This window comes from Bos taurus, chromosome 20 (assembly GCF_002263795.3).
Source record: "Bos taurus isolate L1 Dominette 01449 registration number 42190680 breed Hereford chromosome 20, ARS-UCD2.0, whole genome shotgun sequence".
Classification (NCBI taxonomy): Eukaryota; Metazoa; Chordata; class Mammalia; order Artiodactyla; family Bovidae; genus Bos; species Bos taurus.
The window spans coordinates 41,500,003-41,522,915 of NC_037347.1; the positions used below are offsets into that span (position 1 = coordinate 41,500,003).

At 45.3% G+C, this 22,913-nt stretch overlaps 1 protein-coding gene and 1 long non-coding RNA gene across 9 annotated transcripts in view; one reads left to right on the forward strand and one right to left on the reverse strand.

The window, feature by feature from the left end:
- Positions 1–3,031: 3,031 nt before the first annotated feature.
- PDZD2 (PDZ domain containing 2) overlaps positions 3,032–22,913 on the reverse strand; it is a 404,359-nt gene continuing 384,477 nt past the window's right edge. For 6 of the 8 annotated variants that reach the window (XM_024981518.2, XM_024981521.2, XM_024981519.2 and 3 more), the window contains 6 exons: positions 18,750–22,701; positions 17,810–17,927; positions 13,662–13,763; positions 12,686–12,956; positions 10,865–11,002; positions 3,032–5,857 (listed from right to left, as the gene is read on the reverse strand). In XM_024981518.2, coding sequence (XP_024837286.1) covers positions 5,676–5,857; positions 10,865–11,002; positions 12,686–12,956; positions 13,662–13,763; positions 17,810–17,927; positions 18,750–22,701 — 4,763 coding nt within the window. In that variant the 3' untranslated portion in view covers positions 3,032–5,675. The remainder of the gene's footprint in view (positions 5,858–10,864; positions 11,003–12,685; positions 12,957–13,661; positions 13,764–17,809; positions 17,928–18,749; positions 22,702–22,913) is intronic. The other 2 variants (XM_024981525.2, XM_024981520.2) reach the window with 1 other exon arrangement.
- On the forward strand, positions 10,822–16,812 carry LOC112443007 (uncharacterized). Its single transcript, XR_003031270.2, has 2 exons — positions 10,822–11,070; positions 12,695–16,812. It is a non-coding gene; the product is annotated as an uncharacterized lncRNA (long non-coding RNA).

The following is a 22,913-nucleotide window of genomic DNA, read 5'->3' on the forward strand; positions in this document are numbered from 1 at the left end:
GGTTGTTTGTTTTTCTGGTATTGAGTTGTATGAGCTGCTTGTATATTTTGGAAATTAATCCTTTGTCAGTTGTTTCATTGCTGTTTGTCATGTTTTGTTGGATAATTTTTGTAGCCAATTTTGCTGAATTCTAATAGTTTTTAAATTGATGTGTTTGTGCTTACATGTACTGAGATACATCTATGCAAACTGTGTATTTTTGTTCCTACTATTTATACCTCTTAAAAAACTGTCTAATTGTATTGGCTTGTATCTCGAGAATGTTGTTAGTAGTATAGTGTTGCTCAGTCGTGTTCAATTCTTTGTGACTCCATGGACTGTAGCCCACCAGGTTCCTCTGTCCCTGGAATTTTCCAGGCAAGAATACTGAAGTGGGTTGGCATGCCCTCTTCCAGGGGATCTTCTCAACCCAGAGATTGAACCCAGGTCTCCCACATTGCAGGCAGATTCTTTACTGTTTGAGCTACTTGGGGAGCCCCAGAATGTTGTTATTCAATAATAATAACAGTGGACATCTTTTTGTGTGTATTCCTGACTCTAATGGGAATGATTCTGGAGTTTTCCATTAAGAGTTTGAAGCAGACTTTTAAAAAAATGTCTTTCAAAAGATTTGTGTGTCCTACTGTTTATTAATTTCTTAATTTTAAATCATTCATGCATTCCTGAGTTAACATCACTAAAACTTGGTATTTATTATATTACTTTATAATTAGAGTCTATTGGCTAACATTTATAAATTTTTTGTCCATTTTCATTGTATTCTAAGCATTTTTCAAGTTAAATTCACCTTCAGTGTCACTGACTTGTATAAGTTGATTTGATGCTGCTTGTATGACTTTGGGTTTGTGAAGGTGCTCTCAGTTTATGTTCTTAGTTCTGCCAGATCTCCTTTGATCTTCTCTTTTTTGGTCTGTGCTTCTTAGTAGCCTCATTCTCTTTGAGTGAATTGAGAATATAAAACAGTTTGTGTTTATAATTTTCTTCTGATTCCCAAGGTAATCCTCCAAATTACATTCTTTAATTTGCCTATTGCATAGTTTTAACACCCTCCCTCCAACTTTCCTGGTTCTTTCATAAGAGGCTATTTAATGGAGGAGGGAGGGTTCTATTGAAGCCTGACATTTGGTCAGTAGTTGGTATTTCAGCGCTCTGTGTTTAAGCATTGTTCAGTTCCTCCCTTAGGATGAGAAAGTTGGATACCAGCTGATTTTAATCTTTATTCAGAGCTACCTCAGCTGCTTTGAGGGGATCAAGAGGGAGGGTGTGGCCTTTATGGGCTTGGGCGAGCAGAGGCTGAGTGGATCAGTTGAGCCCTTTCCTTGCAGGAACCTGTGTGGTAGGGGCTCCCCTGAGAGCAGACCATTCCTCCCCCGTTAACTCCTGTGACCCGCTGAGGCTCACGGGGTGCCTGGGAAAATCAAAATGAGACTCAACGTCTTCAGCCTCCCCTTCCCTGCCATTCTGCGGAGTGGAAATGGCTTCAATTCAGGGTGCTTTCTGACCTTTCTGGGGCTCACCATCTGTAATCCCCTTTCTTCAAGTTAAAGGCTTTGTTGACATTCTTTACATTCTTCAGAACTCATTTCATAACCTTTCTTTCTTCTTCAGAGAGAGTTGTATCCCGTTTCATTGTCATTTTGGTCTCCCTTTATCGTGCATGGTGTGTAGCCTTCGACTTTCATAGAATGGGTTTGTGGCTATTTCTATACTGTGTTAAAACTCTCCCCCAGGAAGAAGCTCTACCAAGTGTAGCAGTGGACTGATTTTGGAGGCTATGTGGAAAATTGGACAGGCAGCAGGGAGCCTGTACGTCCACAATTCGGTGATACAGAGTGGGGCCAAAATTATTACAAAATAGCATTCACCAGTTTCTAAATAAATGGTGTGAAGAATTGATACAGCTGCCAGCTGGTGGAGGGATGAGAAGCAGATCTGCAAATAGTGGTGGAACCCTACCAGTGGGGGCACTGAGTGAGGACCCGTGACCCCTGAGTTCCTCCGGTCACTGAGGCCAGGTCATATGCTGAGTCCTATTCTGGGATTTCTGTGAGATGCCATCTTGCCTGCTTCCTTGGGCTACTCCAGTTTGGTGTCTGCATCTGAAAACCAAAAGCGCCTAAAATAAAGTAGATGCTTTTAATTTCACTCTAAAGTAAGATCCTAGATCACCCAAGTATTTCTGGGGAGCGGGTAGAAAATGGGTAGGGTTTTAGGAAAAATGAATAATGTACTCATTGTGAAGGAGAGAAAAAACTAACAAGGAAAAACAACTGCAAATAGCATCCAGTTGAGGCTGGAAACCCTGATTTGCAGCATCATCATACTGTTCAGTTGTGAGATTTTCCTCTAGGAATTGGCACGTAGGCACCAAGAGGCTGGCTGGTTGAAAGGATCCTGGATTAACCTGGGTGAAGGCACTGTGCACCTAGTGAGCTGGATGGAGATTGTTGTGTTCTACCATAGGGTAGTCTAAACAGAGAAGAAGGAATGCAGGGGGAATGGTTTCTGAAGGTGAGAAAACTGACAGTTGGTTAGGGGCCTCCCAGGTGGCGCTTCCCTGCCTGGTGGCTCAGTGGTAAAGAATCTGTCTGCAATGTAGGAGACCTGGGTTTGATCCCTGGGTTAGGAAGATCCCCTGGAGGAGGGCATGGCAGTGCATTCCAGTATCCTTACCTGGAGAATCCCATGGCCAGAGGAGCCTGGCAGGCTACAGTCCATAGGGTCACAAAGAGTTGGTCACAACTGAAGTGACTTAGCATGCACACTAGGGATTAGAGGCCTGTTGAAATTGAAGAAGCAGTACCAGGAGAAGCAGGGGAGTAAGCTCCAGGAGGTTTTAAAGGTGTGAGCTGTGTGATTTATTGATTTCAGAGGTGGAATGGATTTGAGTGTGTGTCATATCCTAGGTGTGACCACAGAAGAAGAGGGATTTGACTTCTTTTGCCTGTTCCTCTTACCCATTCAGGTTATCCGTATTTATCTTCATGTTGTAAAATGTTATTCTATAGATGCAAAACTAAAAACACAAACAAGTAGTAAACAGTGTTTATTTTCTTAAAATTACTTTAAAAAGGTTGTTTATAGAGATGTGGATTTACATAACTTGGCGACAACATTTTAAAAATGTACAGGCTATTTTGTATTATTGCACTTACTCTTTCATAATATATAAGGCATTTTATTTTACATAAATAAAGGATAATGTATAATATCATACAACAGGTGTGGTGCCAATTAAGTCAACCCTAAAATTAAATGAACTGTGTATGGGAGGATAGAAATGAAACCCAACTTACTTCAACCTTCACGGTATATCCTTGGCAACTACGATATACACACTGTAACAAAATTACCATCATAGCTTATTGGATGACTGACCAGCTAAAAAAACCAAAACAATGGAAGTTTTAGTAGGACATTACCATTAGTGTTCACATCAGGAAGTGTGGGAATTTATTAGACTAATTAGAAATACAAGTCATGCCTTGGACACTGACAACAAGTAAATATCTTTCTATCTTAGGGTCAAAGTTTAGCTTTTGCTTCCTCAAATTCTAATTGTCGAATTCCAAGGGGAGCCTTCTGGTGAGGTCCACTAGAAACAGCTGATGACTTGAATATGGTTCAGTGAACCAGAGGGCTGCCCTCACACTTTTTAGTTACGAGGGTTAGGAACTCTTTCAAGGAGAGACTGTTTCGTTGCTTCAGAAGCTCCTGTCACACGGACTGTGCATTTCTATGCAGGCACAGCTAGAAGAGTAGAGACGAAAAATTTTCAGCGTGGACTTCAAATCATCTCTCATTTAGGCAAGAAAGCAGAAGCCACAAATCTGACCCCAGAGACTTAAAAACAATCTAGCATGCACCTTGCACTGACTTCCTATAGTATCCTACCTGGAACTGTAGTAGTGAAAAGTAGAAGCTAAATTAATCAGGTCTTTCTAGCAAACTCGTGAACTACATTCCCTTTTGTATAACCTGTTTAAAAATGAGGAATCTGGGCTCACACCAGCCAGATAACTCAATCCCATCTGAGAACCTCCCTGGGCCAGCACCACAGAGGTTTACTGGGATCAGTCACTCAGAAATAGGTTAATTAAAGAAATCGCCCACATAAAACCTTGGCGTCACCATGCATGCAGGTATGCAGCTTCACCCGTATTCTCAGCACTCAGTAAGCTGGTTTGTGCCACCTGAGCACGTGGCCTGTGACCACCCAATTCTGCCCCTTTACCTTGAAAGACTGACTCCCCCTCGTTCTCCATCTTCTGATTACATTTTAGTAAATGAAGCTGATGAGGGTCTGGATCGTTAAGAAAAGGTACAGTACGAGGAGAGGCCGGCCCTTTTGGTGACCAGGAACAGCAACATCGAATGGAAACAGTTACTACAAAGAAGCTGGTGCTTCAGAAGGAAGAGCAGCTGGAATGAGTGTCACAAGCAAGCGTGAGTCACAACTGTGTTCTGCTGGGAAACATTTGTGGCAAAAGAGAATTTGCAAAACAGCAAAACAAAAAGAGCAAAAACTTCAGTCACTGCAGAGCTATGTCATTACTCAGGTCAAGGTCAGGAAAATTGATCCAATGGTTAGAAATGTTACATTTCTTAAGCTTATTGAGAAAGGGGAAAAAAGTTAAAAAAAAAAAGTCCTCTAAAAGGATTATTTTAAGCTCCTCTACTTGGATTACAATCCAAGGATACTAAAAAAGATAATTGATTTCTAAAAATTTAGCTTAAATTAGTGGTTGGAGAGTACATAAAATATAAAAATGGAAACTCAGTGACAATGGTATTTTTGCCTGCTCTTTCATTGACCAGTCTTGAATTTCAGCATTTATTCAAGACAAGTTTCAAACTGGATGTAAGGTGCTTTCAGAGCTGGAACTTTCTGCTCATTCTAAGCAGCGAAGTTCATGGCTATTTAGTACAGTTTATCCAAACTGCATTCCTGTAAAATTGCCTTACGACGTACACTTTAGATCATGATCAATACTTCATGGTGATCAATAACCACCAATTAAACTATGCAGCCATATGTTGCACATTACACTCACTAAAATACCACTTTCTGTATTTTGCTTTTTCATTTTTGGATAATTCCTGAGCCAACCTAACCATTAGGTCATAACTGATTCTCTTTGTTCAAGGGTCATGTTTTTCTTCTCAGGATAACAGACCCTTAGCTCCTTCCACTGAATGTGCCTAAAAGCATTCTGTCATTTACTTACAAAATTATATAAAACTAGTCCTTTTAGTTGTGACAGTTGTGTTGCCCTCAGACTTTGTTAGATCCCTAATTGCCAGGATTGACTATGTTGGGATAGGTGGGAGGAAGGATTTGGAGGTCTCACTAAATGTTTCAAGTAAAGAAGGGCATGCCACATCCTGTGTCCCCATTAGGAAACATGACAGGAGGGGACAGGCACTGGAACGAAGTGGACCCTCCCAGCCTAAGTGATCCAGGCAGAAGGCTTAGGATTTCAGCTCCATGGCTGCTGCTTCACGTGTGAGCAAAAAAAGCTGGGGAGTTTGATAGTCTTCCCTGCACCAGTGCTGCTCTGTTGTTTCAGGAGCCCATGGTTTAGAGAAGTCATTCTGATTTGCCGAAGAAAGGAATTGAGAAAAGGAGATTCCAGGTTAAAAAAAAAAAAAAGTAACAAGCACTGTTAGTGCCACTACCAGTGCTTGCTGCATGAAGAATTCCTGTGCTTTCTAATTACTAACTGCACAGGTCCCTCTGGGACAGCCTTCATGATATTCCAGGCATCGAAATGCATCAGCCCCACTAGAGATTTCCCGTTAATGGCAAGGATTTCATCTCCAGCTTCTATTGTTCCTGCTTGCTCAGCTGCACCACCTGTGAGAATAAATACAGAATGATAGCAGGGAACTTTCATAATATCTAGAATAAATTCCAAGTAAACTAAAAACTTTAGCGAGAAAAATCTCTAAACCATGTGCCTGCCTTTAATCTTAGAAGGAAATTTTTCTTAAGACACACAAAACATATACTTAGAAAAAGAAATGTGGCCACATAAAAAAATTCAAATCTGTAACCCCTCTTCCCTTAAACATAATCAACTGACTAGGGGAAGATATTTTCATTGTATTTAGTCAACAAATAGAATGGGGGTTACTGTTCAGCTGGGCTAAAGATCTCCAGATCAATAATCAACCCACCAGAAATCCAAATGACCAATAAAAAACAAGTTCAGCTTCTACTTCTTAATAGATATTGGCTGATATATCCAACATGCTGAGAATTAATGAAAATTATATACTCATCAGTGACCCGCAGAGATACTTTTTACTTAAGAAAGCTTAACATATTTCTACATGAAGCTCTGTTATGGCAAGTTGATGAGCTTTGGAAAAGACAGGGTTTGCATCCCCTTCTATATACTCTTGCACATAAACATCTAAAACAATCATATTAAAGAAAGAAGAAATGCATGGAAGAAAGGACATTGAAAGAGAAAAATACCTAAGTTTGAAAAGAATTTTCTCAAATGTTTAACTGGATCTCAAAACACTGAGCAGATAGATCTTTTTGTCCTAGATTTTTGAAAATCATCTTTATTATTTGAAATGATAGTTGATTATAAAGACAAAATAATAAAAATATAGCCGGAAGAAAGGAAGTTCAAATGCAACCCACTTGAGGACAAAACACTTTATGTTGTTAATGACAGATACTGTTATCGGAAAAGAGATGAGCCCTCACCGATGCCAGGCCTACAAAGAACAAGGAGACTGAGTTAGTCCTAATCATTGATTTCTCAAGATACACATTTTTGGAAGTCTCAAAGCACTGATGTCTAACAGACCCAATCAACACGGTGTTGGCATAGTTCCTGTTGTAGGAATATTAACTAAAGGCCCCAAGCAGGTTATCTGGAACCATAAATTTTCTGGGTGTTCATCTGACTCTAAGGATATGTGGATTCCAACCAACAGAAGGCTGTGAGTTAGGGGCTGTAGGCAGTCACATTGGTTTGGTCTCAAGTCTGTGACTTCAAGCAGGTTAAGGTTTCTTAAAATTTCATTTTTCTCATCTGCAAAATGATGTTAACCTATCTTGTTCCCTCACTAGGTTTTTACAAGAATCTAATGAGATGAAGCAGATGAAGTCCTTGATGAACCCCTCAGTGCTGTGCACACCAGAGGTTGTGCCAGCTTTTGGACTTCTTATACACGAGAGAGAAGTAAACCTTCTTGTTTAAACCATTGTTGTTTTGGGTTTTCTGTGACCTGAGGCCAAAGAGAATTCTAATTTGATCAGGGTGTGTCTATTCATCGAGGTTTTAAGAAAGTATCTTTTAGAATAGTTTTATGCTTTTTCCCCAAAAACGTCTTGCATAGTTTTTGTGTAGCACACTTTCAGGCGGCTTTCAGTTGTTACTGCGCATTGGTAGCTTACAGGACTGAATGCACATCTAGCTGTTTTTCTCGTTCAGCATGGTTTTTGAGCTGGTCCCGGTTAATGGATATAGATCCTACTTGCTTCTTGAATTGCTGCACAGTTTTCCTTTTTATGGATGTAATGTATTTTACTCATCATTTTGCTACAGACAGAAATTTAAACTGTTTCATAGTTTCCAGTTTAGCAAGCACTGCCAAATTCTTCCCCAGAGAGAGGTACCATTAGATACACTTTTGAAAGAAAAGTATGAGTGTTCTCCTTTCCCTACATCTTGCCAACATATCGTATTATGAGATTTCTTATTTATGGCCAACTTGATTTTAAAAAGATGATTCCTAGTAGTTATAATTTGCACCCAATAACTAATATTAGTTTGAGTATCCTTCCCTCTATTTGTCGACTATTTAGGTTTTAACTTTTGTCTATTTTCTGTTCATTTCATTTACCCAGATTTTCCCTATATTTTGTATTTATTATTGAATTATAGTTATTAATATATTCTGGAATTAGCCTTTTGTTGATGTAAATACATTGCAAATATCTTCTAGTTGCTTAGATTTTTATGAAACTTTTTGCTATTTAGAAGTTAAACATTTTATGTATGTGTATAATATATACGTGTGTAATATAAATTATATACTTTTTGTATGATATTTATGTAATCCTATTAGGATTTTAAAACAATGGTTATTGTTGATATACAGGAAATTCTGCTGCCTTTTTTGTATGTTGATTGTGAATTCTGCAATCTTGCTGAACTGTTTATATTGGCTTGACATTTGATTCTCTTAGCTTTTTTTCCAGTGAGGAAGGAAGAACATATAATTTGCCAATAATGACAAAGTACATTCCTGTATTTCCAGTCTTCATACCTCTAATCTTGTCTTATTGTGTTACTGATATTCTTGGTAAAGTGATGAAAAGAGAAACATTTTAAAAGCAGCCCAAACATAGCCAAAAAATTTTTTTGTAAAGCAGCCCAGACAGTAGTAGTGATGATGTTCTACCTCGATGGCTGATGCTTCACACAAGAGGTTACAAGTAATTACTGATTTTTTTTTCATCAATAAAATCCCTGACCTTCAAGAGAGCTTTTGGGAAATACAATATTTAATTCATTTATTATTCAAAGAGTTTTTTTGTATTAGATTGATATAAGAAATTGAATATTGCTGTATTTTAGTGTTTGGGCTGAAAGGCACAGGAAACCAAGATAAACAGAAAACCTGTATCCATTAAATTTTTAAGTAAAATTAAAGGTAAGAAAAAATCTTTGGGTAGAGTGCTAAGCCTGAACAAAGAAACATTCAAGAGGAGGGAGCAGTATAATATTCAGAAATTCTTGAATGCCTTTTCCCAGGAATAAATCTGCAGGCTTGTACACAAGAGCACTGGCAAGGCTTATCTGTGGAACAGGTGCATCTTTCCCTTTCTCTCTATCCACTTACACAGTGTTCATGGATTTCTAGCCTGATGCTAGACAGAGGCCAGGAAGATACCGGGACATCGTCTTTGCTCTGCTAAGAAGGAGATCTCAAGGGCACTCATCTCTCCCGGGGCTGCTTTTCCACTCCGATGCTGCAGATGCCATGGGATTTCTGGGCCTGGCCTCCCGGTCTCCACCCGGGTGCTGCTTTATCTGGCCCGTGGTCTTTTGGCTCACAGGCCAAAAACACCTTATTGAGGGGTGAGCTTCTTGGCTGGCAGAAGCTTCATGTCCTGTGACTGATCACGGTCACCCTTCACTGTGCGTGTCCTAAACATCACCATTTTGCTGTTTTAGGCTCAGTCCGTTCGTTATTCCATCGTCTTCCTCTTCATTGGTGCTGCCCGTCTGATTGTAGTGAGCCAGCTGCAAATTTGCTGTGTGCTTTTTTAGGTTTTCTTATGCCTGAATACTGTTGTTTTTCAACAGTCATGACTTCTCCAAATATTTCTTTTGCTTTATCTGGCATTCGTCATTCTCCCCTATCGCTCAATACCCTTTTGTAATTTTTATCTCTTTATTTCCTTGTGCTGCAGTTTTTAAAGTTTCTTCCTTGATTTTTATAAATTCTCTCCTTAAGGATTTAGTATATGTTTAATTCTGTTCATTAATTTAAATACTTTCTTTGAATACTTAAATACTTTCAGACTTTCTTTCTGCTAATGGGTTTTTGTGTGTGTTTTAATGTATCTGCCTGCTTCTTTTGAATACCCTTTTTTCATGGATAATATTTTTCTGCCCCAGTTTTTTGATGGATGTTCCTGTTTATTGTGTCTGTTGACAATTTCCTCACGTACTCTGTATCCTTTTGTTTAGAGCTCTTGCTTAGGAGTGCTCTTGAGAGTCAAACTCACGTTTTCCTGAACTTGGCTCTCTGTGACCCACTGCTGTCAAGTTAACAGGTGCAGTGTTTCCCCTTGCCCTGGTACCGAGCGTCTAGACACCACATGGCAGAGGCTCGGCTCCTGATCTGTGCCTGTCCTCTGCTTGCCCCATGGACCGTGAGCAAACAGCCTGTTTCTGGCCACCACTATTTACAGTTTGGGCGTGTGCTAGACTGCAAGAAAGGAAGATGGGAGCAGTAGATATTGTTAGAATCATTGGTAAATATGAAATTTCTTCATGCACTTGAATAATAATTCATTTTGTGATCATGGGCAATCCCTAGAATCTCTTCAGATTCCTGAGCTGAATAAGTATATTAACAATATCAATATAAATATATATTGTATATATGAAATCAGTATTGTAATGTAAAATATTACATATAAAATAGCATATGTGGGTTTATATAAACATCATTAGTATAATTATATTATTAATATAACTGCTCAGTTCTGGGACCTAGAGAGAGAATTTTGAGAACTGTCCAAGAGATAAAATACACTGAGTTCATGAAGAGACCTCCTGTCTCCCAACTATTTCAGTGATATCTACTGGCTCACACATGACTTTCTTGAAATCCAGCATTTGCGATTTTAAATGCATATGACCTTGACCAATGTTAAGTACCCCTGACTGGCAGTTCTGATGGCATCACTTAGCTTGCTGTATTCACATCCATACAGCTAGTGGTAAGTAAGAACACGAAGACAGGAACATGGAGTCAGGGATACAGCCTTGAGGCTGGGGGCACAGACACTGGAGCAGACAGCCTGGGTTCAAGCTGGGTTTGGCCACTTACATCGGTGTGACCTTAGGTGTCTGTGTAACTTCTCGGTGGCTCAGTTTCTTCTTTTGTAAAACCCGGATGCTAACAGTACCCATGCTATATAACTGTCATGTGGATGAGCAACATGTGAAATGCTCACGACAGAGCTGATGCAGTAAACCCTGGATGTCAGCATTAAAAACATGGTAAATTTTTAAAAACAAATTTGATTTCCAGATGGAAAGCACTGACATGCACATAGAGAAAACAGGCACTGGGCTGAGGACTGGGTTTTCTAGATTACCTTTGTACACTCTTTTGACGAGCAGGGGCCCATCTCCAGACATGGATGACTTCCCTCCATCCAGACTCAGGCCCAGCCCAGCCGAGGTCTTCAGCACTTCAACACACAGAGCCTCGTGCGCAGCCGTGCTTCTCCCTGCTGATGACAGTGACCTGAGGCCCGGCCTGTTCCCCGAGCACTCTCGAGTCCTGTCCACCAATGCTAAGGTTGGTCTCCCCACACCTGGAGCTGTGCTCCTGCCGTCCCCACCCCTCTGCTTGCCTGAGCACCTTCTGCAAGCACAGACAAGGCACTGTTGCCCAGGCAGAAATCCCTACAGTCAGTGCACAGCTCAGGGTAGACTGAAGTCACGCTTCGGGAATCAGATTCGATTTCCTGCCAGCCTTGGCAGCTGAACATCACAGTCTGGTTCTGACAACCTGTGATACCCAAATGCCAGGCCTCATGTGAGACGTGGCGCTTCCGTCCTCCTTCTGTGAGGGGTACCCCTGCTTCTGGTTGTCTGTCTGTGTCACACACTAGCTGTCTTCATTGCCATCTCCTGGCTCCACTGTGGGGAGAGCGTTTCCGTGGTGATGCCTGCTCCATAGCAACAAGCCTGTGCCTACTTAGTGTGCTAGTTTGGAGAGGCCTGGCTGAAGTCTATCTTGGGGGTCTGAATACAGATTGTAAATTTGCCTTTTATTTCCCTTTTATACTGTACCAGTGAAGGATGTCTTGAGTTGAGTGGAAAGGGCACTTAATTGCTTGGGAGGCAGGGGAAGGACCACAAACAGATTAAACTGTCCACTTGGGGTTGAGACCAAGGTAGCATCACCACCTTTGAATATAACGGCCATTCCTGTGGTTTAAAGAAGGCCACTCCACATGGTCTGAAAGAAACTTCCTTACAGTGGGAGGGGCACCGTTTTTCAATAGGTCATTTTACTTTCAGTTAAACAGGAAAACGAGCCCATACTGGAATCACCTGGGAACTGTAAAAAGATACTGGGACCCTATCCCTCACCCTCAGAGTTGGACTTAATTGACCTGGGGATTTCCTGGCATCAGGATTTAAAAAAGCTTCCTAGGCACCTCTAACATCAAGCCCGAGTGGGCTGCAGTCAGTGCTTGATAAGGCATAATCACCTTATCATGGGTAAAGCATATCAGATCTGGTAGAGCCCTGGGCAGGGGGATCTTGAAGAATAGGAATACGAAGAAATAAATTTATGCCCTGAATGTGCGTGTAGTTTGGTAACTCTATTAAAGCTGGTTCAAGGCCAGATGCCCTGAAGCTGCTATAGGAATACTTAATGATTATAAATTTCAGGACAGCCTTCTGTATCTGAGTTCCTGAGTCTTACAAACTCTGAAAGCTATTAGGACCGAGTGCCCGGTGGTTTCCTTTGACAGCTTAAGTTTCCAGGATTCCACTGAAAATACACCAAATAAGGAATTCCCTGGTGGTCCAGTGGTTAAGACTGAGCGCTTTCACTCCCAGAGCCAGGGTTCAATCCCTGGTCAGAGAACTAAGATCTCACAAGCCATGTGGCCCAAAAGAGAAAAACACAAAGTACACCAAACAGCTGAGACAGTACAAGAGCAAAGGTTAAGCATGACATGATCTGATAAGTAAGGTATTTGCCGGTACTGGGAAGGGCTTCGGTTTTCTAGAAGAATAAGAGCAAGACAGTGGAGCAGAGGGAAGGCTACGAACACGCCCAACACTGCGGAGGCATCTGGACAGGAAGAGTTTCTTGTTCAGAGGAATCAGTGCTGTTCTTGCCAAAACCATCACAAATAGCTCAGGCCACTGCAGTTGCTGAACTGATTTCTTACCTGTTCCAGGCTCCAGGGGGCTGGTCTTTCTGGACACCAAGCCCTTCCCGTTGGCTGTGGGAGGCTCCTGCCGGCTGGAGGGCCTGGGCTGATCACTCCCTTTCTTGATGACCATGAGGACATCTTTGTGCAACTGTGCCTGGTGCAGAGCCTTCAGCACGTCCCCGTGGGCTAAGCCAGCCAGTGAGGCACCGTTGAGGGACAGCAGGAAATCCCCTCGGCTCACAGTCCCTTCCTGAGAAGCCGCCCCCTGAGAAAACACCCTGTGGACCTGCGACGAGGAGAGGGCAGAGCCAAATAAGTTTCTGACGGCAAGTTTTCCATGCGATACCAACACTCGGTTTACCGAAAACATTCCATGTGAGAAACAGGATTAATAATAGCAGCAGCACCTCAATACAGTTTCACTCTTATTCTTGCTAGCGTCTAAAATGGGCCTTGGTGCTCCATGTGCGTGCCCAATCACTTCAGTCATGTCCAGCTCTTTTGTGACCCCATGGACTGGCTCCTCTGTCCATGGGATTCTCAAGGCAAGAATACTGGTGCTCCATGGGGCAATAAGAAAAAAGATGAACAGAACCGGGTCTCGCCCAAGGAAGCTGACCTCCCTAATGATTTCAGAGGCTTCTTGAGTGATATAAAATGTAATCTTGAGAAAGAACTGATTTATAAGCAAATGCAAGCTTTGGTCCATTAGTTCTAAGGTCCATCTTAAACCAGTGAAAGGTTTAGGTGAATATGAGAATGTGGACAACTGTATGTGTAGCATCATCGTAGGTCACTCGCTGTGTGTCAGAAGCGCCTGTGTTTGTCAACGAAAACGTTCCGTACCACTTTCCCCACTTTGGTTTGGTGACGGGACACCCCCCTCCACCCCGCCCCGCATTCTTTGAACCGACTGCTATGAATTCTGTGCTGATTAAGTTCTCAGGCTGCTGCAGGACTGACCCGACAGCATCCCGACACTGTCACTTACCACAATTGATTTTGGCTGCACATCTGTCCCTCCTGCCACACTGAATCCCAGACCTGAGCCTTCTTTTTTATTCAAGACTATGAAGCAAATATCTTCTTTGTTCTGGTGAAAAGAAACAGAAACCAATGTATTTCCTGTGCCAGAGTAAGGAAGTTTTGAACACATCCCCCCACAGTACTGCGGAGCTCGTCATTGCTCACCCTGATGGTTAGGTGCTTCCACACAGTGTTGGGACCAGGGCCCATCTCAAATACCCTGCATTCCTCCTGGGTGGTGCTTAACGCAGTTTCAAGGGTCCATCTTACAGCTCTAGGACCACTGGGAAGGTCTCATGAACCAGGATGGGGGCAGGGACACAGGACACTGAGAAGCCATTCTCAGCAGCAGATGGTGTGTTCCCAAATCTGATCATAGCACATAACTCAATCATGAAAGGATTTCTTTACAGTTTTCTCAGTCTACAATTGAGCAAAGCCCGTGTTGTCAGTAGCAGAAGTATAGGTGCCAAGACAGGATAAGAGCACACTGAAGCCATAAGTTTTACACCCCCTCAACCCACCATGTTCAGCTCATTGGATTTTAGGTACAATGAATGAACTGGTAGTTAAAAAGCACAAAGTATTTTGAAAAATGGAAAGTACATATAAAACTGTCAACTCACTGGGACTAGAACATTCTTAGTAACTGAGTCCTAGGTTTAAATAACAGAAGATGTTCCTGTGTTTTAAGCATCAATTGAAAGGTACCTTGGAATAAAGATTTTAAAATTATCTGGGCTAATTATTCTGAATTTTGACTTCCTTCGACTTTCTTTGCCCACATGCTAGATATGATTCAGCATCATTTTAAAGAGCTGTGTTGCTAGGTTTCCCTTGAAGTAATTGATTTATAATCCATCAATTCAAGGTGTTCTCAAGCTCAGCAACAGAAAAAGAATTTAATAATAACCAGGCTGGCTGCAACAGAGAAAGTGAAAATGTTGAAAGAGAAAACCACCTCTTTGTTTTGCTGGGAAAAGAAACCAATGTTTAAAAAAACAATGTTTAGTATGAGTTCTAAAGAGTAATCCCAAGCATTTTTAACACCACTCTAAAGAGGTTCTTTCAAACCTAAGCTGACACTAGAATATCCAGCAGAACTTTGGGGGGCTGGGATGTTTACTTCATGGGCAAGTTTCAAGCATATATACACTTAGACGCTGGTCACCAGAGAGAAGTGATGATTAGGCTTTCTCACCAAAACAGGAACATGTGGTCTGGGAAATGATCTCTGTGCTGCTTCTGGGAAATGGGATGGTGAACTAGAAATACTGCTCAGATATTTAAATAGCTTATTGGAGCAAAGAAAATATTTAAGAATGCTGGAGAGGGTGTGGAGAAAATGTGGAGATTCCTTAAAAAACTGGAAATAGAACTGCCTTATGATCCAGCAATCCCACTGCTGGGCATACACACTGAGGAAACCAGAAGGGAAAGAGACACGTGTACCCCAGTGTTCATCACAGCACTGTTTATAATAGCCAGGACATGGAAGCAACCTAGATGTCCATCAGCAGATGAATGGATAAGAAAGCTGTGGTATATATACACAATGGAGTATTACTCAGCCATTAAAAAGAATACATTTAAATCAGTTCTAATGAGATGGATGAAACTGGAGCCTATTATACAGAGTGAAGCAAGCCAGAAAGAAAAACACCAATACAGCATACTAACGCATATATATGGAATTTAGAAAGATGGTAACAATAACCCTGTGTACGAGACAGCAAAAGAGACACTGATGTATAGATCAGTCTTATGGACTCTGTGGGAGAGGGAGAGGGTGGGAAGATTTGGGAGAATGCATTGAAACATGTATAATATCATGTATGAAACGAGTCGCCAGTCCAGGTTCAATGCACGATACTGGATGCTTGGGGCTGGTGCACTGGGACGACCCAGAGGGATGGTATGGGGAGGGAGGAGGGAGGAGGGTTCAGGATGGGGAACACACGTATACCTGTGGTGGACTCATTTCGATATTTGGCAAAACTAATACAATATTGTAAAGTTTAAAAATAAAATAAAATTGAAAAGTGGAAAAAAAAAAAAAAGAATGAGACTCTCCTGCATTCTGGGATATATCACCAAAATTTTAATTTAGTCAAATTTTTTCTTGCTCTAGTTGTTTGTTTGTGGATACAAGTGTGTTAGAGACCGACTGCCAGGCTAAGTGTTGCCTCTCCGAAAAGGTTAGCACAGCATCAGCGAAGCTCGATCGTCCTCAAGAGCTCTCCAAGATCTGCACGTGTTGAAGTGTCAAGACCAGAGCTGTTTCCTGACTCTAAATCTCTCACAGCGCCCTCCAGAGGCCACAGAAAGTCAGCACAACGCCTGCAGATCATATCACTGGACAAAAAGCAAGGTAGTAAACTTCTGAAGATGGCAGAGAAAGCACATCTCTACTCAAAGTTCCTCTTCAAAATTAACTGAAGACAATAAGGAAAAAGGCAAAAGAAAGCTGCATTCTGATCAAAGTCGGAATAATCTTCAACACCTGCGGGTGGTGAATATGGAACCAGGGTGAGGAGGTGAGGGAAAACAGGAGATGACCCCAGGGTAGCGTTCAGCACGCTGTCCACACCAGAGTCTCTGCTGTGTTTGTGGTCCCTGACAATGTGCCTCTCAAGTGTGTGAGCTTGGTTGAGGCTTTTTGGTTTTCCCCTCTTATCTAATAGTGTAAAACGTCTGGAGCAAAGAGCCTGGCAAAGTATGAACCCACTGAGCCACCTTGATGCAAAATCCAAGAGTAAGGCTTTCATCACTTGTAATAAGTCGACGAAAGAAGTGAGCGGATGGAACAGTCCCTCTTCCTGAAAGTAAAAAATGCTGTATGCCTCAAGATGTTTGCTAACTGCACAGACCAAACCAGGGACAGAGAAGCCAAAGGGAGTAGAAGCTGAAAGGGACTGATGTCTATTCCTCCCCATCTCCTCTCCATTCTGGTTCACTCCATATTAGATGCCAACGTCACATCTGGGTACCCTTCTGGGTAATGTCAGAATTTCTGGAATGGTGTTCTCAGGTGGTATCAGTGACCAGGCATATTACCACTCAAGAAAAATTGTTCATATTTGCTTTTTTTCCTCTGGATAAAAAATATTCATTTATTTGGGTTCAAATCTTAATGAATCCTTCTGAGAAATTAACATGCTTCAGAGAAGTATTCTAAATATGAACCCATGGTTTCTTTTGTTATTGTTTACTGTCACATTCAATTTATTGAAAGACTTGACTTGTAATGACTAATCCGCTTCTTTGAAGGTCTTGTAATTGGGGCCAGGGTGGGACTGTATTAGTCACTAAGTTGTGTCCAACTCTTTGTGACCCTATGGACTGTAGCCCACCAGGCTTCTCTGTCCATGGAATTCTCTGGGCAAGAATACTGGAGTAGGTTGCCATGCCCTTCTCCAGAGGATCTTCCAGACCCAGGGATCAAACCCTGGTCTCCTGCATTGCAGGCAAATTCTTTACCATCTGAGCTACAGGGAAGCCCCAGGGTAGGGCTACACAGCTGTTAACTCTTGTTTCCCCAGCAGGTGGCTCCCTTGACAGGCCGTTATGTCCACTTAGGTGGACAGAGGTACTCGTGGCCATTCCCCCACCGTTCCAACATGCCTAGTCCTGTAGGAAGCACTTGCTGCAGACAAACTCCAGGTGTGGGGGTGGGTGGGGAAGATGGTAACTAGTCACGCCTGGGGGATTAAAACACCAATCTGGCACTGAAAAATTCAACACAAGCAAGCTTCTGAAGCAAGCTGCAAGCAATCGAGACATATCAGAATGAGCTGCTGAACTTGCCACATGGGACTTGGGAGAAGGGCTCTCCCGGGTCCTCTAAAGCTTGTGGCACATGCCTGAGCACTGAGGTGGCAGCAGTCCAATCTTCCTGTGTTTTCTGTTCAGTTCAGTTCAGTCGCTCAGTCGTGTCCGACTCTTTGTGTTTTCTGTAGTTTTTTTTTTTTTTTTTTATCCCCAAACTCTAAACTTTTTATTTTGTACTGAGGTATCGTCGATTAATAATGTGGTAGTTTCAGGTGAACAGCAAAGGGACTCAGTCCTACGCACACAGGGATGCACTCTCCCCGTTTTTTCTATTTCACTCACCTCTGATTGTGCTTTCGCTTCCTGAATGAGAGTGAGGACAGTAGATCTTGACCCCACTGACGACAGAATGGACTGCAGTCTTTGCTGATCCCCTGCTGAGACCAGGAGTTGTTGCAAACTAAATAATATAAACATATTGGAAGAATGTTAAAGAAAAAAACTTCTCCACTGTACTAGGATGCATTAAGAATGATCTCCTTTCTACCACATTGCAGGCATTTTCTGATTTTCATGCTCTCTTTTGGTCACAACTCCATTTCAAACTGCTTGAAGAAGCTCAAACGCTCAACAGGAATTTCATTCACTGCCAACAGCAGTGGGAATTCCTATGGATTCTAGGATCCCTCCAAGATGTTAGGCGACCAATACTGAACTTGAACAGAAAATTTCAGACAAATATTCTGTAGCCTCCAGTGAAATATTTTAAAACATACTAGAAGTTTCCTATTTGACTTCAATTTGACTTCAGTCACTTTGAAAGGTTCTAATCCTCCCCCAGTGGTCCTGTTTCCTTATCCCACCATCTCTCGCTCTGTCTCGCTCGCTTGCTCTCTTACTCTGTGGTTTTGCTAAGTGCCCTGTCCTACAAAAGCCTCTCTTTAGAGCAACAATTTGGGAAACACTTTTCCCTGCAGGCACTTTATTTTTCCAATACTAATATTTAAAAAAAAAACAAAAACAAAAACTGGAGGCTGGAATAGAAAAAGGATGTTAGTGGGATTTATTCAGTGTAATCTGAATAAAGTCTGTCATTTAGCCAATCGTGTGTTTTTCAATGTTAACTTCTGACAAACAGGCCATGGTTATGTAAGATGTTAACTTGAGGAGCAGCCAGGTGAGATGTACATGGGAAGTTTGCACTATTTTTGCAACTTTTCTAAAAGTCTAGAACTCATCCATTAAAAAAAAATTACATACAAGGGGAAGAGCGGACACTTACTTAACTGACCAACTTCTTCCGGAAGGCAGATCCTGGGCGGTCTCACCCACATCGTGGGCTGAACTGGGTGCTCTGGGGTCAGTGGCTTTGGGACAGGCCCTTTCTGCCCCATCCTTGGGGCATGAAAGGGCCGTGGACCCAGCGAGGCCCCCAGCAGGGGAGCCACGTGACCTCCGGGGGACGATTTCCAGCTCAGTTTTGAAGAGCACGGCGGATGGCCCTGCCGAGAAGTCCTCGCTGCAGAGCTTGTCCAAGTCGGGCATGCTCAGGGCTCTCAGCTCCTGGAGCTTCGAGCGGGACAGAGGTGAGGCCTGCGTGTGACGCACCGAGGACTTGTTCCTCTTGGCGGGAGAGGCGGGGGTTGCGGTCGGGGCAGGGATGCCCGAAGGACCAGGTGGTCTCTTGGGGTCTGAGTCAGCGCCCTTGTTACGGGCATCTGCTGGGGTCTGCCGGGAGACGGTCAGCGTCATGCTGGACGGGGACTTGGTCATCGGGGGGACGACGGTGGTGGCTTCACCTTGGCTTTCGCTGCAGGAACTCAGGCTACGTCTCAGCAACCTTGCTGTTGGGTCACTGGAGTGGCTGAGGGGCCCAGAAACCACGCTGCCGGACGACCGTCTCCCAATGGGAGGCTTGGAGCTCACTGACAAGAAGGAGGAGGCCCCAGCCTTGGCTGCGGGCCGGTCAGAGTGGGCCAGGTTCTCGAAAGACTTGATCCTCTGCTTCACAGAGAAAAAGGAGGTGGCTTCGTGGGGCCAGTTCTGTGGGGAGTAGTGATGTCTCCTGGTGACGGTGACTCTGTCTGTGAGCTGGCAGCTGGTTTCCTGGGCGGACAGGACATCCGCTTCGTCTGTCGTCGGAAGGTTCCCCGAAGTCTCCAGCAAGGGCTTTACGCTGTATACACCCTGCCCATTAGCCAGGCTGAGAACAGCACCTCTAGACGCCTTGGCCTCGAGGAGGCCCCCGCTGGTGCCAGGGATCTGGCCGTCCCGAGGGGTGCGCCCTGGGCTCTGTGGGGTATGGCCCTCTCGGCCGAAATGACTGGAGAACTGGGCCGGCATGGAGTAGGTCCTGGTCGCTGGCCTTGGCGTGAAGTAGGGATGATCGTCCAGCACTGGGCCCACTGGTGGGCCATTCCTGGGCACCCCCAGGGGGTTGCCCATCTGGCCAGGATCGGCCTTTCTAGCCAGCAGCTGCGGGGAGGAAGAGGAGGAGAGTCTTGCCAGGCTGACGGATCGCTGCTGCGCTTCCAGCTCCACCTGGGAGACCCGGGTTGGGAGGAAGGACGGGTGGTTTGGGGAGGACTCCCCTGGCTGGTGACAGAGCCCAGCCTCACTCTCCTCCTGATGGCTGCTCTGGGACAAGAGCCCCCCCTGCCTGTCCCTCTCAGCCAGTATGTCACCACATGTGCTCTTTGGGATCTCAATGATTTTCAGCTGCTTGGTTCTTTCAAGAGGCTCACTGGCAATTATTTTGCTTCTTTTGTCACCAGTCACCCCTGGCAGGGCTGCTTCTGCTGCAGAGTCTGTTTGGCTGGACAGGGACCACTCACCCTGCCCGGGAGTGGGGACCTCCAGCTTGCCGGCTACCGTGGACGTGCCACTCCTCAGTGCTGCGGGACTTGCTGGCCCCGGGGATGCCAGGGGAGCCCTGCTCTCTGGACCACACTTGGGAGGGCTAGGGGCAGCCGGGAAGCCTCGGTCGGGTTCCGCGTGCACAGCCGGGTGGAGCCTACCACACCCACCTTGCTCAGGAAGGGTCTTGGGGGTGGTCACGGGCGAAACAAACATCCTGATGCTCGAGTCGGATGCCGAGGGCTTCAGGGAGCCCGGGGTCCCAGGGGGCAGCTTGCCCTCCACACACTGGGGAGACTGAGGGGCGGCTGCGGCAGTCTTGTCCAGTTCTTCGTGGTCAGCTGTGTGGAACCGGTGCGACGCCACCTTAGAAAGCATTTTGTGGGAGGCCTGGGGTGAGACAAGGGCCTTCCTGTGCTCTGTGCTGCCAGTCTTCCCCGTGTGAGCAGCCGGGACCTCGGAACTGACTTTGCTTTTGCTTTTGATGCTCAGTCTCTTCAGCTTAGGACCAGCTTTGGGTTTCTGACAGTTACTCAAAAGGGTTTCCACAGAACTTTTCCTAGGCAAGTCTTTATTCTCCAGATTCAGCCGAGGAGGGGGGCTATCTGGCACAGGCACCCCCTTCTTGTGGCTTGAGCTCAGCACCTGGGCCTTGGGGTCGGGACTTCTGGCCAGCAGCGTGGATTGTTCCATTTCAGTTTTGCTCTGCGGATGCGTCCCGTGGTTGTTCTTATTTATCTCTCTAAACCAGGCCATGAGGGGCCGCCTGGAGATGGCTTTTGGCTTTGGCAACAAGTCCTCTGGGCCTTGACCTCCGGAGATGTGCAGGTTTCCCAGAGCTGAGTCTCCATTCTTGGGGACACACGCCCTGAAGGAGGCTTGGTTTTCAGCAGTGTGAACATCTATTTCTTGTTTCTCAGGTGGGGCCTTGTCATCCAAATGGTCATACTCCAAACCATTCACCACGTTAGGAGAACCAAGGGTACCCAGGGAGCTGGGGATAGGCCTGGTACCCGGAGGAGGCTGGGTGGCTTCCCCAGAGTCCTCTTCACTCGGGGACCTGTGGTCTTGAGAGACCCTTGCATCCTCAGGCGGCTCCGCCTCCTGAGAGCTCACGTCTGACAGAGGAGGAGGTGGCTGCGGAGGGGTGGAGGTGCCTGGCACGAAGCGGGCTGTGTGGCCTGCTTCTGCCCCCACCTGGCTCAGGGCTCCATCCTTTGGTGGCAGGGCTGTGGCAAGGGCAGGGCAAGCGGCCACCCGGGCAGGAGCAAGGGCAGTGGCTGAGGGCCGATCGGGGGAGCCATCCGTGGAACAGATTTCCACCTGCTCCTCCTCGGACTCCGTTGCGTCTCCCTTGTGAGAAGGCTCAGGAGGACGAGGATGAGGAGGGGACCAGCTGTCCCGGGGGGGAGCTCGCGGGGCATCAGTGAATGACTCGGGGTCTGAGGATGAGTCTTCCACATCCCCGTACATGGACGAGAGGGACACAGATGGCTCGGTGCTGTCGCCCAGGCCTGACAGCGAGGTGCTGTCTTCGTGGAGACTGCTGAGATTCCTAGAGTAGTTGCTCAGAAAGCTTTTGTTCACAGTAAAATGTCTGTCGGGATTGATGGAATCCAAAACTGAAGGCTGGCCGGCCCACTGAGGGGGAGGGGCTGGACCAGCCGCCCCGGGCCTCCTTGGGGCAGGGGTTGGACTCCCCGAGGCTAGCTGTGGCCCCTGGGCAGCCTGCTCTCTGCTCAGCCAGTCCCCTTTCCCAGGGGAGGGAAGTCTTGCTCCGGAGACATCCGGTTCCACCAGGAGCCTGTCGATGTCTGTCACTGGGCAGCGCCCGTTCCCTCCAGGGCAGCCGGGCCCCGAGGCACCCCCACACGCCTCCTGGGCCTTGTCACTCAGCGATGGCAGGGCCAGGCCAGCCTGCGGGGCGCTGGTAGACCCTGAGTCTGTTCCCTGGGGCAGAGCTGACCCCTGGCAGTTTTCAGGGGCAAGGACTGCTGAGGTTTGTGGAGCCTTGGCATGGTGACCCAGAACCCTCTCTTGGCTCTTCTCCCCGGACATGAGGTCTTGTGGCAGCCCAGCACCAGTCGAAGGTGCCCCCTCAGCCATGGGTCCTGCTCCCCTGGGGGTCGCTGCCTTCCGGGCAGCACAGGGCGAGCTGGCGTTGGGAGCTGCTCTCATCTCACGGAGGTCAGGACGAGCCATTGCCATTGTCCCCGGGGATGTGCTGTCCTCAGACTTGGGGATCCTGGGTGATTCTGGCCCTCCGGGGTCCTCAGGTCGCCTCGCTGGCTCTGTGTCCACTGAGGTCTGGCTGGGGTCAGGGTGAGCCGCCTCCTTCTGCCCTGGGGAAGGGAGAGGGTCTGGGGAGCCATCTGGTCCTGGGTGGAGAATAAAAAAAAAAGATTGGAGTGGTGGGGGAGACACAGGGTGAAAGGTTAGAAAACAGAAAACTTCAATGAAAACAAGTGAAAATTGTAAACAGTCTCAATTTTTTGGTCTTTTTTAGAAAGACATCCCACAGCTTAAATGTAGGCCTGTTTTAGTCTCTAAAATTATAGAGTGCTCACATCGAACAAATACCACTGTGCTT